We start from the raw sequence: 19,374 nt of genomic DNA, 5'->3' as shown, positions 1-19,374 counted from the left end.
TTCCCTTAGCAAGCACTACTAATTATAATTGGATTAGGAGGATTAATACTTTCTTATTAGTCAAAAAGGTTCTTATAGGGTCCAAAAATGGAACAAAAGTCATCTCACTTCTCATTCCAATGCAACACGAGCTCAATTATACACTAACACGCCGCTGTTTCTGCTCAGTCTTTTTCTCATGTTTCCCTTATTGTAATTAGATTTGGCACAGAATTTCACAACATATGTTTCAGTATCGACAAACCACGAATCATGATGAAACGTGCTATCAGGTAATTCATCCTCCGTATGAAAAATGAGACTATTTTAGTGATTATGCGAGACAGAAATCTAACGTTTCTATATAAAGCGGTGTATATACAGTAGCACGTGTATCCGTCCATGGACAGTGCTAATTGGACACTTCATAAAGGAAATTTGTTTCAGTGAATATATAAAACACAATTCAACTGCTGTTTGAACATTAATACCTCTTTTTTTTTTTTTTTTATTAAGACAGTACTGCTCCATTTCTGTAAAAATGTATTTTCATGGTCAAATACAAAGTGTAATCTGGAACATGTAAATAACTTTAATTACACAAGAATACAAACTACAGAGATGAGACAAAATATCTGACATAAAACCTGTGAAAACAATGAAAGACAGCTCTAAAAATGGAAAATGCATCGTAGATTCATATCTTAGATTTATTTTCTTTAAATAAACCTCTCATCTGCTGTGACCCAACTATACAAAGTAATATGAACATTTACACAGTGCACAGCATCTGAAGTGCAGATAAAACATGGTCTTTTCTGCATGATTTTTTAATAATAATTTAAAGTCTTTTCTTTCAGATATGGGGCATCACTTTTGCATTCTACCTGAGATGCAAAAAATGAATTCATAGACAGACCTGAGACGGCAGAATCAAACCTACATTGAAGGTGTGTTTGTGTGCATGTTTTTTTTTCTTCATGTTTGGGCAGTTTTAGATCATTTACCATTTAAGTTGTGAATAATAAAAGTAAAGAGCATAAATAAAGGAAAGGAGGGATTTGGCCAATATAAGTTGGAAACCCTCACCATGTTATGACTCTTTGTAGCCCTCACTCCTTATTTGACATGTAAAAAAGCACCATGCCATTACAATTACATAATAATTGACCAAAATGATATAGTATACATTTATGAATGACTTTTTTTTCACATGCATGGTGCACAAAGTTAGCATTTTGTCATTGAATGTAGCTACAATTAAAAAGTTTGGAGTCGGTACGATTTTTGATAACACTTTTTTTTTTTTTTTTAAAGATCCACTTTAGAAATTTTACTAATTCTAATTAACATTAGAACTACGAGTCAACTAACTCTCATTAAAGTATTACTAGACTGTCTGCCTAATATCTGCTAATACTTCATTGTTATTGCACCCCAACAGACTTATAACTCTGCAACTGTGTCAACTTATACTATAACCTGAACTCTATAATCTAGACCGTTATTAATACTCCAATGAGAGTTAGTTCACATATAGTTGCAAAGTTACTTATCGTTAGTAGAGTGTCTAAAGTGAACAAAATGGATTTAAAAGTATACTGTAAAAATGAATGTGCTTTATCTAATCAAAAAAAAAATGTGGCAACAGATTACAAGCAATGTTATAAATTAAATGTAACAAATTAGAATTGAGTCATCAAAGTAATTCCGCAAAAGTTAATCACTTAAAATAAGTAAAACTTACAACAACAACCAAAAAAATAAATATATTGCAGTCACTATTATGGTGATCAGTGTTTGTTTTAGGTTTGTCTTAAAATGACTATTTTCTCCTGCTTGTTAACATCAGATGTCTTCAATGTTGGCAATTTTAATTAAAGAGCTCTTAATTAATCTTTGACGTTCGTCTGTTAGTGAGATATTTTTGGTAAATTTTAAATGGTTAACTTTTAAGGAATAATTTGATTAATTATTACTGAATTCTAATTTGTTAAATTTAAATAATAACATTGCTTGTAATCTGTTGCCACCATTCTATTGATCGGATAAAGTATATTAATTTTTACAGTGTATCTTATGCTCAGCAAGGCTGCATACTGTAATGTACTGAAATATTAATCAAATTTAAAATAACTGCTTTGTATTTGAATATATTTTAAAATGTAATTAATTCCTGTGATGGTGAAGCTGGATTTGCTGCTTAAGAACCATTTCTTATTATTATCGATGTTGAAAACAGTTGTGCTGCTTACTTTTTTTTTGTGGAAATATGATACATAATTTTCATATTGGAACAGATTGTTCAAAAGAACAGCATTTACATTTTTTTTTTGCAATGTTATAAATGTCTTTACTGTCTCTTTTGATGAATTTAACAAATCTGCTGAATAAAAGTACTGTACACTGTAAACAATATTTTCAAGATGTGTTATCACAACATATTTTCTTTTAAGTTAAACCAACAAAAAATTTTTTACAGTGTAGTAATCACACCATTTTTTCTTTTGTCAAATCAACTTAAATAATTTATTTAGTTCAGATAACATAGAATTTTGAGTTTCTGATGATTAAATCATTCTCCTTCATTGTATTAACTCACTTTTTCCAGTTCAATGAACTTAAAATTAAGGCAACCAGGTTACTTACTTTTTTAAGTTAAACCATCAACATTTTTTTTACAGTGTATTCATTTCTTTTTTTAAAAATCGTATTGACCCCAAATTTTGAACTGTAGTGTATGTAATTAGGTCCAACATTTTTTTTAGGGGGCGTAATTTAACATTTTTTTTAATTTAATATTCATTTACTTGATTCTCAATCAGTTTAGTGTTGTAGGCATTCGAAACATGATATGTTAAAATAAATCTACTGTCTGTATAAAACCACAAAATTCTGTACAACATACAATGACAATCAAAAGGAAAGTTTCCGTATAACCAAGTATAAAGAGTGGCATTAGCTACAAGATCCTCGCACAAATATACCATCATTTAATAGCGTTTTCAAATCTAAATAAAGCTCACCTGCCAGATAATCTCAGGAGAAACACTAAGAAAAAAGATAACAAGCGAACCAACAAAAAAAAATTAAAAAATAGCACTTGATAATACACAAATTCATGTAAATGCTATGACCAAACAATTTTGTCACAAGGACTTTACAATGTTAACCGTACTCTCCAAAAATGCCCCCGTGTAGTCAATCACAAACAACGCGTCTCCGTCCCATCGTCTATAACACTGAACGCAGGGCCAAAGATATGACCAATGTGTGATAAATCACCAATATATACTAACTCCACAATAACGTAATAATTTCACTCCCCATACATCTATAATGAGAGTGAAGAAACATTAGTGTCCCTGGGAAACTTCTCCAACACATACATCATGTTTGATGAGACAACATCCAGGACTCGCTTTTAGAAACTATTGCGTTATTGTAGAGTTATTACATTCAGTCTGGCATCTACACATGAGCTGGATTGAAGGAATCCAGAAAAAGAGCTGCTAACCGAAACAAGAGGGCACAACTGTGACTATGGCTTACAACAAACAGGCTCCATCTATTTCATTATTACAAATATTTTTTTTTTTTTAATGTCACTATGAGAAGCGCACAGAAGCACTAACAATAGTTGGAGAAACTCACTTGACCTCGACCTCATACTGAGCCTACTGAATGAGAACAGGCTAAAAATGAAAGCTATTTTACACTTTGATAAATAGGTTTCGTTTTTTCGTAGAAGGGGACATCTTTGTGACGGCCTTCCTGTACAGCTGAGTCAGGAGCCGTTCTGCTCTTCTTTGCTTTGGCATTCATTTTTAATGCTTGGGCAAAATTACAATAAATTAGTCTGTGAGTGGAGTTGGTTTATGGATAATGCGATACAAGCCGGAATGAATATCAACACAAGCCGATTATAATCACACACAGTATATCTATGAAACAATTAGGGCTGTCAATCGTTTAAAAGTTTTAATCAAACCGACTACAACACGGGCTGACGATGAGTGAATCAAATTAATTCAAATTATGCTTTAGAAGACAATACTTAGTTTTATTTCCATATGTCTAAATATAAGTCGCATCATCCTGCGGTGTAATTGAGGTTGTCAATCTGTTCTGATATTTTGTTGAAATATAAAACATCTTTGGCACGGTACACCATGAATACCACATTTTATTGCGCCATGTCCAGTAGTTGAACAAAAGTAAAAGAGAATTTTTTAACAAATATAACTACTCGTTAATTGATAAATACCACGTTTCTGCATGTTGATTGCATAACATGACTTTTATAAAAAGCAAAGCAGAACTTATAAAGATAATGCCTAATAATAATATTTTTCAAACTCAATTGAAATATTGGTCAGGGGGCATTAATGACTTTGATTGCATTTTATTATTATATTTTTTTGGCGAAAGTAATTTGTTCAACTGACAGCCCTAATACCAACACAAGCGATTATAATCATATACAGTATATCTAATAAATAATGCAACAGCACAATAGTGCTGCTCAATGTTGTTGGTCACAACAAAAATGGTTTGTATCATCTCTAACTCGTTCTCTGAGGGACTAAGGAGAGCAACAGGCAATTTGCCAAATAAATTACTTGGAACCAATCCATGAAAACAACCCGAGAGATCGTTCTGTGACTGAATCTTGCATCGAAACTTTGTGTGTGGCTTTCTTTCAGACCTGCAGACAGAACGGCATGAGAGAGAGCTTTAAGATGCGCTGGCAATTAAAACCGAAATGAAACGAATAATAATAATAAAAAAAAGAAATTGGGTTTGGACCGTTCGAGAGACAGTAGCTTGTGGGTGTCCTGATTAAAGTGGGAACTTCAGTAAGAACAGAACAAGGCACAAAATTCTTAGCAAATGTTAAAAACTGAACAAAACCGACCCCAGCAGGAGGTGTTGGATGGTGAAGCGGTCTAAAATTGAGCTCTCCTAGTGCTCTGCCATCCCACACCCCGTCCGTCTGGATGGCAGCGCCTTCTCCTCACCGTCTCTCCAGCTGCACAGGTGTGAATCCAGCCTGATTGAATCCCACAACCCCTTCCTCCCAACCCAGCAGTCCACAGTTTGCTGTTCAGCACAGGAAGCTAGCAGGTCTAGTCAGAGTTAAATGTAGTATTCCTTCTTGTCATCCGAATTGTTGTGTCCACCCTCTGCGTTGATGATGGCGGTGTCGGCGTCCGCGGCATCGTCCGCTCCTTTGGCTTCGTGGGTAAAGTAGGTACCTTAAAACGAGGAATATTTGTCATTTGCAAAACAAGCCAAATTCAAGCTAAATCCACAGTCGCGTCTTTGATTTACCTTTGTGTCTCGCGAAATATCGTCCGAGAACTATCAGAAGACAAAGCATGGCGAACACCACCACCGCGACAACGCCGCCAATGACGGCGTGATCAATTTTCTGTGGCGCTCCGTCTGCTCTTGAATCTGTGTCAGAGAGAAACACAAACACACACAAAAAATGAAGGCACCCTGAGCTGGTGTCGGTTGAGAATTCAGTGTAAGGAGCTGCTAAGTGATGATGTTCTGTTTTAAATAAATTCATTAATGACAGTTCATTAACAGTCGTCCTAATTCAAGCTTAAAATGCGATTTTTAGACACCTCTCGGAGTCTCGGTGTATTCACAGATGCTTTCACGTCAACGTTTCCTGTAAATATGTAAATTGCGTGACACTGAATTAACACGTACTCACACAGAGTTTGTTTGGTTTGATCCTGAAACCTCAGCTGCCAGAGGCAACACTGACCATTGGGAGGTACAGTTGCTACAGTTTTAATGACATAAACTACATATAGCAGATATACATTCATATACAATTTGTGGAAAGAGAGAATGCAAAAAGAGGTTCCTATGGCCACACAATACGGAAAAACAGCTAGTTTGCATTTTAAGGGCTGTCAGTTTGACACATGAATTAATAAAAATAAAGCACAATGAAAATTTCTACACTAAAGTTCAGATTTGATTCTTTTAACGTTTTCAAATCTCTATATTCTCACCAAGTCTGCATTTATTTGATCACAAATCCAGTAAAAACATTAACATTTTGATCACTATTCAATTGTAACGTAATAACTGAAATTTCAAAGCTGAAATCATTACTCATTACTTGAGTGTCATCCTTCAGAAATAATTTGAATAGAAACATCTCTTATTATCAACATGTCTTTCGGTGAGTCATAAATGAACCGGAACACAGCGTGTAAGGTAGGCCTACTTGCCCCAGGAGTACAGTGGGTGGCGTGAGGAGCGAATGTTTAATGTAGAGAATAATCACGAAAATGGAGAGAAAATATAAATCGGGCGCATTAAAAGGAAAATAACTAGATAGTCTTTGTGTTTTATTTAACATAAGCTTACTCGGCTCAACGAGTGACATATTATTACATATGCACTCATCAGATATTTTATTTCTTTTTTTTTACGGTTTTAATTTTAAAATGACTTGGTAGCAAATGAAGCTCCGCCCCCACTGTATTACTGAGAGTCTAGCTCCGCCCCTGCCCATCTTACTACCTGCGAGGTTATTTATTTGGGTAGCATACATATTCACAGCAGAATTCAAATGAGCCATTTTAATCTAGATTAATCCCAAGATTACAGCGAGATTAATCTAGATTAAAAAAATGAATATATGCCCACCACTCTCAAAATAAATATAAATTTCTCTTACTGTACATGATGTCCAAATTCACTTATGGCCATGTATGGTGACTGATTTTAGCTTTTAGTATATATTATTATTATTATTATTTTTTTTTTACAGATTTGAAATACTTGTGCAGTCCTTGTTTTGTATATAGCAAATTTCCTTCACTGTGGCTTTTGGTACCATGGTTCCTCTGATGAAAATCACGCATTTACAGAGCTTCGTAAGAGAACAGACAGAAAATAACCCTGCACACATTCTAATTACAAATCGAGTTTCCTGATGAAGTGCCTAGCAACCAAACCACAGGAAAGAATGTAGACCTGAAAGCAAGGACTGAAAGTGCCTCAACAGAACCCAGACTATATATTTCCCTCAATATTACTCATTCAGTGTTGTAATCAATAGCCTTTCATCAGGCATAAGAGCGATAAAGAGTGCCCTTTTCCATTTTCAGAATCAACACCAGCTAAAGCCTTAGTGACCGACCCACTGTTTTCCATCAAGCCTCATCTAACCTACCACCAGAATTGAAAATTCTTTCAATTTAATAAGAACATGGTGCTCTAAATCTAATTAGCCTCGCACATTAAAAGTCTATGCCGATGACGGTGTGCAAACAAGATCTTTTGATAAACCCGTTTCTGCCCGCAGCAAACCAACAGATCCAGCCCAGCGGGATGACACAGCCGACTAAGATAGCGCTTTGATATGAGCCACAGAGGTTTCTGCATTGATATAGGACAGGGAAGCCCTGCATTGCATCATGTTGCACCAGAGGCACCTCTCCTGGCTCTGGCAGCCTGTTCCCAGGGCTAATTAGCATGAGACTAGGAATGAACACAGCGGAGAGGAGCACTGTCACATTCATTGTTCTCTCCGCAGTGCCGCCCCCTCCCGCTCTCCGCCCCTCCTCCCCCCCCCCTCCTGCTTGACACCAGCAGATAAATTAGCTGTCCAGGCGCACGGATATCTTAGCCTTCGAGAGGACATTTTGGGCTGAATACAATTTTCATTGACAATAATCACACATGTAATGGAAAGCTCATGTATGTTAGCGCTAAAGCTCCACCTCTTCATGACCACCGTTTCGTACTTGGGAATCGTGGGGCCAAACATGCCTGCCTTAAACCGCAAAGAGCTGACTTTACAAACTCGTGTTAAGCAGACAGTGGGATGCGATTGGGATCATTTATGTTAGAGCTTAAAAAAAACTTTTGGTGATAATTTACTCACCCCCATGTCATCCAAGATGTCCATGTCTTTCTTTCTTCAGTTGAAAAGAAATTAAGGTTTTTGATGAAAACATTCCAGGATTTTCTCCATATAATGGACTTCAATGGGAACCAAACGGTTCAAGGTCCTTCAGTGCAGCTTCAAAGGTCTTTAAACAACACCAGACGATGAATAAGGGTCTTATCAAGCGAAACGATCGCTCATTTAAAAAATAAATACGTTTTATAAGCACAAATGCTCTGTTCTGTGATGAGCGTTCGTGACTGTCCTGTTCAAACTCGTTCATCAAAATTAACAAATCTTTTTTTTCGAGTCATGACTCGAAGGGTCCTAGATAAAATTCTTATTCATTGTCTGGTGTCGTTTAAAGCCCTGTGAAGCTGCACTGAAACTCTCATTTGGACCTTGAACCGTTTGGTTCCCATTGAAGTCCATTGAGAAAATCCTGGAATGTTTTCATCAAAAACCTTAATTTCTTTTCAACTGAAGAAAGAAAGACATGGACATCTTGGATGACATGAGGGTGAGTAAATTATCAGCAGAAGTTTTTCTAAAAGTGAACTACTCCTTTAAGACGTCGACGATAGCATTTCACCAGCTGCCGTTTCATAATGTGTATTCTGGACTTGGGCACCACTGGGCCAAAGCGCTTGTTTTTAAAGGAATGTGACGGGCTTTACAAACCGTTCTCGTGTTAAGCAGATGGCAGGATGCGATTGGGATTATATATGTTAGCTTTTAAGACGTCGACACCAGCGTTCCACCTTTTTGTGACCTCCTTAACACCGATCGGCTGTCGTTTCGTAATGTATGTTCTGGGCTTTGGAACCATGGGAGCAAATGTGCCTGTTTTACGCTTTACAAACCGCACTCGTGTCAAGCAGGAGGTGGGATGCGATTGGGATCTTATATGTTTGCGTTTAACACTAGAACGCCAATGACAGTTCATTTTGACCATTTTGAATGTTATATATGCAATAACTTTGTTGAAAAAATAAATAAAATCCTGCTGGTCCCTGAAAAGTATCTGTATTTTCATTTAAAATGTTTTTCATATAAATTATACATAAGAAAAAAAAGCAAATGAACATCTTTACCTACGTAAATAGACGGTCATATCAACTGCACTGAATTTCGCGGGATTCTTTTGTTAAATTTCACGCAGTTGACCTTTGTCTCTCTCACTATCAACAGAATATCTAAATAAGATACTTTTAGTTGTTATTATCTTCTTCTGAATATAGCCTGTTATGAATATGCGATAATTACGGTAGGCTATTAATGATATTATTATTTATAAATGTAGAATTAAACTGGTTTAAATGTACAATTTGGTGTTGTTTTGTTTTTAAAAGATACCCTAATACAATAAATGCATTAATCTCTCAATTGGGTATTTATCATTAAAGATATAGATAGAGTGTGGAATCTAGCGGGTAAAATGACCGCTTGGGGCAGTTTGAGTATTTCAAGTCTTAAGACTTAGACAACAGCATTACATTTATTCATGACCTCCTGACCACCAATCGGCTGCCATTTCATAATGTGTATTCTGGACTTGGACACCACAGGCTCAAACGTACAGTACTTGTGTTAAGCGGCACGTGGCGACCTCTACAAACCATGTTCATGTTAAACAGGCAGTGGGATGCGAGTGGGATTTATTGGGAAATAAAGAGGACTTTTGCCTGATTTACAGCGGGGTGAGGCAGGGGGGAGACTTGTGCCCCGCTGCAGGGCCAGAGAGCTCATGTTTTATGAGTCTCATTCTGCATCTGTGCTGAAGTGACTAATTAAACTGCAGGCCACTGTCATTGCAGCAGCTGCGGACCAAAAGTGAAACGGCCAAGCTATGGAAGTAAAATAAGGACTAATGTCTTAAAAATGCATGTTGATTTAAATGTATTGGAAAAAATGCATTGCATTAACAGTACTTGCATCCTAATGCATGGGATTTTCAGGGATTGCACTTTTGGGGGCTGAAATTCAACAGGGTTGTATATTTAAGCAGTGAATATTTCAAATGGAAACATTTCATACACACTTTCATTAAACATTCAAGAATCCGTATTCACCATTTAATTCAATTCACTCTTTAAAAATTCACTTTGACAAATTCAGCAGAATTTTCAACACTGCACATCCGAGAACTGTACAGTAGAGCAGAAACAAAGTTGGACATTTAATATTCAACAATATTATTGACCTGCCTTATTCAGGTGTCTTCGAGAAACAAACTTGTTTTTTTTCCCATGTTTTCACCGTGAAGCTGCTTTACAATCTGTATTGTAAAAAGCACTATATAAATAAAGGTGACTTGACTTTAATCCTCCCTTGTCTGGCTTCTACTACTCTGAGCAATGCCTTAACTTTTTTTTTTTTTTTTTTTGCACTTTTGTGTTGTTTTTGCCTCTTCGCTTGCTTTAGTCCTCATTTGTACGTCGCTTTGGACAAAGGCATTTGCTAAATATCTAAATGTAAATATAAATGTAAAAGCAGACAACCTACTGTATGCATAATCTCCATCTGCCGTGAGTCACATAACCAGCAGATGGTGCAAACGGGTGATGACGAAGACCAAAAGAAATGGTAGATTCCTTCATTCAGAAAAACTGATTTCCAGAAATGTAGCAAGCAATAAGTACATCCGCCTTTTTAGGGTACCCTTAAACGTTGGTTAAATGACGATCCCGGGCCGTCATACAACTGACGCTTTACCTTTAACGTCAGTTAGGTGACGGGGTAGGTTTAGGTCTGGGGTAGGGTTAGGATCCGATAACGTCATCTAACCGACGTTTAAGGGTACCCTAAAAAGGCGGATGTTGACGTTTGGTCAAAAGACGTCCCAAGACGTCAGTTATATGACGTCTTGGGAAGAGACTGCGCTGTTTACGCTTATTTCAAAGTCTTAAACCGACCCATACCCCACACACCTGTCCCTAACCTTACCCGTATCACTCCTCAATAGTAGCAAAAGTGTTTTACAATACAACATGAACACAATAAGTACATTGTACTTATTTTTAGATGTAAGTACATAATACTTAAAGCCACTCAATATAAAGTGGGACCCAATGCAGTTTTTTTTCAGTTAGTGCAATTTAACATGCTTTTTAGTTTCAAAGACATGTCATTATTATACTTCCATACTTACGCATGAGGCTTACGCATGACTGGCCAATATAGTGTGGTAGTCTTATAGGCTACCCCTTCTGTCTATTTCTGGCATTTCCTGCTAAAAGGTACTTTAAAAAGTAATCAGGGAAATCTTCAGGAACAGAGCTTGCAAATCTGTTCGCTTGTCCGCTTTTATTGGTTTTTTAAATCTAGATTCAAGTTTCCGCACAGGTCATTCCCTCGAGTTTCAACTCAGGGTTTCGAGAGAAAGGCACACTGATGAAATGAAAACGGAAATTTCTTTTTAAACAAATCACAGCTCACCCAAGGACACCTAGGCGAAACAATGTGGCAAAGAAACGTAAATCACACGGCATTTGACTGAGGCATTGAAAGACAGATTTTCCACAAGCGAGAAGATTTAAAAAGAAAAAAAAAAAACATTAAGGAGAGGTTGAACGTGAACTCATTCGGATTCAGGCGAGAAAGGACCACAGTCCCGGGGTACAAAGAGAGACCTTTCCAAACAAAGATTGGACCCTGAGCATGTGGAGCCTTTGAAGCATGTTTTCCTGATAGACTCTCTAAATTGAGCTTGCAGGCCACAAGGGTGACAAAGACATTTTCTACTATCTGCGACTCTCTGTGAGCAAAATCACATTCACATAGCGAATGCAAAGCGATGCCAAAATATGCTTTAAAATCAGCCTGCTACATGCCACAAAGTACATGGCTGGTGACATTTTTCCCCTGAATTGTGTAGATGGAATGATAAATATGCCAAAAGTCCGGAGCAGACATCTACAGTGTGTCGGTGAGAGGCCTTTTCATATCAAACTCTAAGCCATTCAGCTTTTCTGGGTGACTTGCTGCACACAACTGACTTGGTTTTTAATCACAAGGAAACATTAGTCAACTTCAAATAATAAATCATTTCCTTCGCACCGCAATCAAAGCGGAAAACCCTTGATCGGAGAGAAAGGCGCTTCCGAGCGTTCCCTTCCCTAAACCGCTCATTGGATCCTTTACGTCAGATAGGGAAAAAAACATAGGCTTTGAACCGGGAAGACTGTAGAGGTGTCTTTTACTCCAAATGAAAAGAAGTGGCATCTTTGATAAAATCAGCAAGACTTATTTTGGCACCTCGCCGCCTACTGAGCTATCTTTGGCAATGGGACTAAAGAAGTGTTGAAGTTATATAGCGTTTCAACAAGTAATGGAGAACTTCGCACCTTCATTGTATCCTTCTATTTCAGACTTGTATTTTGCATTATGCTGATGCATTATTACTGGGTGAAAAAATTCTCTTTAGCACTGTTGACAGGTGATGAAAATAACTTGGCTATTTGCTAGAGTGTATTAGGCTCTTTATAGCTCACAATCTCCTACACTTTTATAACCTGATGATATTTTTACACGTCATGCGGCTGTCCACTAACTCATACCAAAACCCCCATCAGAAAAGTCTCAAGCAATGAACCATTAGACCAGTTATTGACCACTTATAGAAACAGTCTTCGGTCTTAAAGGTGCTATCAGCGATTTCAGGCCCGAAAATAAAAGTTCACATTCATCTACAGTAATCTTGCCCGACGATCCGCTAGCTGTCCGCCCCATAAGCATGCCGTCCAAAAACCGCATCTCTGTAGGCAGCTTAGGCTTTGAAATCTGCACACAAAAACAATTGGTTTCACCAACACTCAAAACCGAAATAAACAGTGTTCCAACCAATCACCGACAGGGGGTGAGTGTTGTGAAGTTTTGCGCTCGTGCGCAACTGCACACGAAGTCGGAGGCAGCCAGCGTCTATCACCGACCGAATAGAGCATCACAGTCCCGCCCACAGCCGGTGCCGGAAGTAAAAATTCAATACAATTTCTCAATTGACAGTTGGGGTATAAGCCATTAAAACGTAACCATACATGGTAGACTTAAAACCAGCTACGGCTGTACTAAGTGATTGTATATGCTCATATAAATGCCAAAAGTTCATGGGGCACTAACCTTGTTTTAAGATAAATCCCTTTTATTCGCGATGTATTGGATAAGTACTCCATTACCCACAATCCTGAACAATCCCACAATCCCACAGTGATGCATCTGATTGGTGGAAGTCGTGTAAAGTGTCTGAAACCCCGGTGAAGGCACGTGAAGACTGAAGATTGCGTAATGACGTAGGGCTAAGTTCATTGGTCGCACCTCAGAGACGCCCCCGCGCCATTGGATGTGCAGTTGCCGCAGCACAGCCTATGAGCGAGCCAGATGCTCAATGTTTTAGCATGTGCAGCTGCAAATGCGTTTTACATTTAAGCTTCAGTAAATCAAGGAAAAGGAGTTTCCCTGCACATTCACAATATCAAATTCACTGGAGGACAAAGTTCACGTGGCCGTCGTCAGATTTGGAAGTCACTCAAAAGGTTATTTCACGGTGGCTTAAGTCGACTTCAGTGAGGCGCGGTGGTTTAGGGAAGGGGTAGTTGGCTCGGAAATGAAAATATGTACACAGGCTTGTATCCTTGACTTTTTTTGGATTTTCTCTTCGTTTTTTCACTCGAAATGATATGTTGTATGCAGTGTTGGGAGTAACGCATTACAAAAGTAATACATTACAGTAACATATTACTTTTTGCTGTAACGCAGTAGTGTAAGGCATTACTAATCAATTTTCAGTAATATTTTACTCGTTACATGTTCAGTGAGGCTTGTATTACAGTTGTATTACAGTGTATTGTCTGCTTTTACTTCTTAAAGGCAACAGACTATGTGAAAGTTTTAAAGCAGTCTTTTAGTGCCAGTTCAGAGCGGTCGCGTCTGTAACATTGTTTTTTTCTCATAAATGCGAACACGAAAACTAAAATAAAATGAACATTTTAAGGTTCTATGGAGACCGGAGAGCCAACCCTTCCTCATCCGATTTGCGCAGTGTAATTAACAGAATTACAAAAAATATATTTTACCTCCTATTTTTTTGTCACGCATGAATGTGTCTTTTCCCTAATATTAAAAATAAAACATAGACTGATATTTGTCTAATGTCTGGTGTCCTTTAAGGAAGTAGCCTATATACGTTTCAATACATGTATTTTCTGAGAATTTTTATTTCAAGTTTTGACTGCAAATGTCATGTCCAGAATGCTGGACTTCCCCAATTTTAAATAATTTATCCTCAACCAGTTTTATGGTGTAGGTCTACGTATTTTATAATGTTAACTTCAAATAATACTAATAGCCTAATTTAAAGATAAGGCAGCATTGGATCTGGACGGTAAGGAGAATAACGCTGGAGTTGGAAGAGGTGTGTCGCGGATTCTGCAGGTTCGTGGATCTGAGTCGTGTGGCAAATCGCAATTTCGGTTTCATATTGCATATCGTTACAGCCCAAAAGTTAAGTTCTACTTAGTTATTTTGGTGAAAGTAACTCAAAAGTAATACATGAGTAATGTAACACATTACAATTCTGGGACAGTAATAATGTAAGGTAATGAATTACTTTTAAATAACAGTAACAAGTAATACCTAATGTATTACAGTTTGGAAGTAACTTGCACAACACTGCAGATCATTAACTAAAAAAGTTGGTTTAGTGTTTAGTTACTCTTTAAACATGCCTTTCATGGTGTACTGACACCTAAGCTGCGTCGTGCAAGACAGCAGAGTGTGAAAAGTCCAGTTTCCAAACGTCCAACTGCAAACATCAAAAAATAGAAATAGTCATATTCATAATATTATGCTTGTACAATAGGTTTTTTAGAATACATGGATTCATTGTAGGTTTCATCTTGTTGTTTTATTTACAGTACATTCTTTGCTACCTGCATAACGAAAGCTGTGCAGTAAACAGAAAGTCTTGTTGCTATGGTAAGCAAGTGTCAAGCAAGGACATGTGAGTGTTATAATATCTACACAAAATACAACGCAGAAACAGTCAAACACACATAACTAATTAGATTTGACAAATACATGCACAAATTGTGAAATAAATCCCAAGTAATGAATTCAGTGTTACTGGCATCACAATATGTGAAAACAGCTCCAAAAGAAGAGTCGCATGATTGTCTTTGCTGGTATATAATATGCATAATTCATGATAGGGCTGTTAAGGAGGACATGTGGGAGGTGTATTCCACATCTGGTTATGCCCTACATCATGACTAACACACAGCCTCAGATTACCCCACCTCAGATGAGTGTGTCATAACCCACATTCACTGGCTGACTGCTGAATGAGGGCGAGACGAGGATGAGAAAGTTCAGAGACTCCATGTAAAATGTCGACACGTTTTACTTTTTTTTTAACTCACTGTAATAAGTGCTAGAAATAAGTTGAAGCCACAGGGATCATCTCAGTGAGGGAGAGTTCCTGCGCTCAGTATAACAAGAGGATCTTCATAGATAATGTAAAAGCTGCAGTGCTGTTAGATTGCTGATCAGTGTTGAAGAGGAACTAACTAAAAGTAGCAAGTTGAGTGGAGTTAACTTTTTTTTTTTTAATAAGCACCAAATCCCTTCAAATTCTACACCGGCTTGGTCTTTGCTAGTTTAGGCTGAGTATAGCTAATTTACCATCCAGTCCAAAACATCATAAAAATTAGCAAGTATTAAGTACATCCTGACCCAAAATCACACTCCCCTCTCTTATGTAACATTAAGTTTGTTGTTGAAGTTCTTGCTGTCAGTTGTGAAGTTTATTTAAGTTTAAGCAGATGAATTATCAAACGTAAAGGGATACTTCTGGATTTAGCATTAAGCTTTGTATTAGTAGTATTTTCAAATTACCATGCTTTCCACCCTCATGTCCCCCTGAGAAGAGTGATTTATGTATTTTTTGTCTGGAAAAAATCCTCCGATGGCGCAAAAATCGTCATTTTGCGTCATCTGAGGATTTTTTGATTTTTTTAGCTGTTCTGGATGTTTTCGACCCGCCCATAGAGGGTGGGATCTCACTCACAGAATGTACACATAGTGTCAGCCATCTTTTTTTTTTTTTGGAAGCTAAGCTATCAGGATCTTGTTCTGTGGAGAAAGCTGAGTAGTAGGGATTACTATCCTCTTTTTCCTGGACATGTCCGGCCGTCAAAATCGTACAAAATGTAAGCAAAATGTCAACTTTTGCTTTCTGTAGTCGCCATTCACCGTTTACATTTACAGCTTTTGTTTCAATCTAACTGAATTCATTCTGATTGGTGAATCTGAATGCAGTGTTTACATGAACGCTAAACAAGTGATCGGTTTATGTGCGTTTTAACATTGCTAAGAAAATTTCCCGCTCCTCCGTGAGAAACAAGACTGGTGCGTCTCTCTCATCGGTAATCACGCCACCGGCCTCGCGCTGTTCTGGCCTGTTCGCCAGTAAACATGATGAATGACGACTGTAGAACGCAAAAGCCGAATCCCGGACATTTTGGGTCATCTTGAAATCCCGGGCAGACTCACTAGTAGCCTAGACATGTTCTTTAACTACTGCGCTCTGTTACCGGTAGGCGTGGCCTCCTAGGGCAGCGAAACAAGTGCATTCTGGGAGTTGTCTTTCATCTACATAAGCCAAAAATACATTTTCTGGTTTTTCTCAGCTCAAAATTCAAAAATAATTTCATATTTCTTCTACATAAATGACCCATTTTAAAAACACATTCATCTTTCCAGAGGTGGAGTATACCTTTAAGGAATTACTTAGCTTTATGGGTTAACATTACTGTAAGAGCCACATAGGGTTTAGTTCATCTGATATAATAATTTAGTAAAAATAGTAAGAAAATATTTCATTAAGATTTATAAGAATTATTATTTTACTTATTTTTGGATTTAAAATGTATATTTAGTAATGTTTAGATCAAATTATATTTAATTATTTTGACCTTCCAGTCAGATCGCACTACGTCATAATGCAAGTGATTGGATGTGTTTTAGTTTGAAGTTAGAGACGTTGGAAGCAACACAGTTTTTTGACCGTGCGTACCATGTAACAGTTTTTGTTTTATGTTTTAGAAGTAAACATTTAAAAAGAAGACCGTGGTTTGCTCGTGTTTCGAATACTGGTTACAATTTTAGAAGTAAACATTGAAAAAGAAGATCGTGGTTTGCTTGTGTTTCGAATACTGGTTACAATTTTAGAAGTAAAAATTGAAAAAGAAGATCGTAGTTTGCTCGTGTTTCAAATACTGGTTACAATTTGACTGGCTTCAAAAGATGGTACAGAAGAATTAAACGCACAATAGGTGACACTGCCACTACAATTACATTAAACTGTCATGTGGTTTGTTTTGAGATTGGCTGTCAAGAGGCCATTTTAAAGATAAATTCAATTTGTGCCACTGTAGCTGAGGTCAAGAAAAATATTCATGACAGTCATAATGGCCTCATGACAACCAATGTCAAAACCAACCACATGACAGTTTAATGTAATGTTAACTCATGAAGCTAGGGAGGTAAAGTACGATTTCACTAAATTTAGCCGTTTGAGCATAAACAACATTATCAAAGTTACAACGCTCAAAGTTCAAAGCAAAGGAAGATATTTGCTTTTAAAGAAAAGGACTACAAGAAACGGCTGGTTCTACACGAGCTTTAGAACCACTTTGAATTATAAATAGCTTGCGGTTTGACAAGTTGTAATTTCCAAGTTGCTTCTACAACACTGTTATTAATGTTATTATTGCAGGGAAACAAAACTGATCCACAGTAGTGCTCATGAACACAAGTGCATGTTATTTGGTTGTCATTACGCTGAAAAGATTAGTTTACGGTTTGCAATTGAGCTAAATTAAAAAGACAAAACTGAATGGGAGAATATTTTGGAATACAATGCGATTCTAATTATCTAAAACACTGAAGCACATGCAAGACAACAAACACCTGCTCAACTCAATTTGCTTTTGAAATCTCTCTCATGGGTTCATCTCATTAACACACAATTACCTCTCAAACAAAGCAAGACAATGGCACGCAGCGAAGAGTTCAGCGCTCCTCCTCTTACATTCACAACGGAGGAAAAAAAAAAAATATTGCACCGGCTAATGTTTGAAACAATTCTGTCAGTTTTGCTATGATTTCAGATAGCAGCTGCAGACTGTGGTGGTCTGTGCCGTAAAATAAAGTGTCATTTCACATTGATGTGCCATGTGAGTAGTGTTTTATTATGGCAGAATTCTGACAGTAGAGTGATAGAAAGGGAACTAAACATTGACACTGACATTGTCACAGGAGAGCGATGAGTACATTCATCCTCCATTGATTCCTCTACAGTTGCGTTCCCTCTGGAGGCTATAGACACTTCTGCGGGAACCTCTTCAACAACAAGAAAAAAACTTCACCAATAACTGATGAAATCCCTCTTCGCTCACGCAGATGGTTCACTGCAGTGTGCTATCTAATCCTGTAGAGTAAATGTAAAATAAAATATTGATGAAAACATTCAGATTGAATTAGCATGACGTTTCATGTTGCCCAGGGTGTTTTTTTCTGAAGCTGGTTGACACAAAATCTAAATGTATTCAATTTACAATATATATTCCTAGAATTATTTTGAAAATCAGAGTGTCATATTTTAGGATATCTTAGTATATCCTTATATATATATATATATATATATATATGTGTGTGTGTGTGTGTGTGTGTGTGTGTGTGCAATGAACCAAGCAAAATTGAAAAATTAACAGCCAGTGATCACAGTTAATAATGCTAATCAATAGACAAGCTACAGGCATTTTTAGTATAGTACATTTGTGTCTCTGTGTGTGTGTGTGTGTAAAAAAACAAGCCAAATTTCCACTGAACTTGACAGTCAGTAATACATTTTCATTATATGGAAAAACAAAAACAGATTTGGCATTTTCATAATAACACTTGTTTTTGTTCCATGTGAAAAAGCCATACCAGCATAAAAAAAATAATTCATCATAAAACTTCACTCACTTTGCAAAAGGCATTTTCACTTAAGTCTGACATTTAAATAGATATCTAATGAATATATAATTAAAGAACGAAAGTCCCTTTTGATCCTGCATTGACAAATAAATCTTGTGTGTAAATAGCAAATATTGTATATTTATTTATTTCACTTTTCAGAAGTGTCATTCTCCATGTCATGCATACAAACCAAGATTTTTCCAAATTGAATATCCCGTTGCACTCTAAAATACGTCACTTAACAGAAATAAGGGGGTTTCATGTTGACTTTAAGAGCCTGCAGAGGACACCAGCATCCATCCAAACCACAACATTTGCGTGACTTTATCGTTCTGAGCAGATGCTTTCTCACCAAGGTGACCTACGACAAACAATACGGCGCTAACGCGACAATATAATTCACACAGAAATTGGTGAGGTAAACACCAACCAAAATCTCCCCAAGATCCATC

The 19,374-nt window shown here is 37.1% G+C and overlaps 1 protein-coding gene across 4 annotated transcripts in view; it reads right to left on the bottom strand.

The window, feature by feature from the left end:
* Positions 1–551: 551 nt before the first annotated feature.
* cadm1b (cell adhesion molecule 1b) overlaps positions 552–19,374 on the bottom strand; it is a 176,379-nt gene continuing 157,556 nt past the window's right edge. For all 4 annotated transcript variants that reach the window (XM_089121305.1, XM_089121304.1, XM_089121307.1 and 1 more), the window contains 2 exons: positions 5,314–5,439; positions 552–5,237 (listed from right to left, as the gene is read on the bottom strand). In XM_089121305.1, the coding sequence (XP_088977431.1) occupies positions 5,119–5,237; positions 5,314–5,439 (245 nt within the window). In that variant the 3' untranslated portion in view covers positions 552–5,118. The remainder of the gene's footprint in view (positions 5,238–5,313; positions 5,440–19,374) is intronic.

This window comes from Pimephales promelas, chromosome 16 (assembly GCF_988280905.1).
Source record: "Pimephales promelas chromosome 16, fPimPro1.hap1.1, whole genome shotgun sequence".
NCBI lineage: Eukaryota > Metazoa > Chordata > Actinopteri > Cypriniformes > Leuciscidae > Pimephales > Pimephales promelas.
Note: the sequence above shows the minus strand (reverse complement) of the source record. Positions and strands in the feature narration are given on the sequence as shown.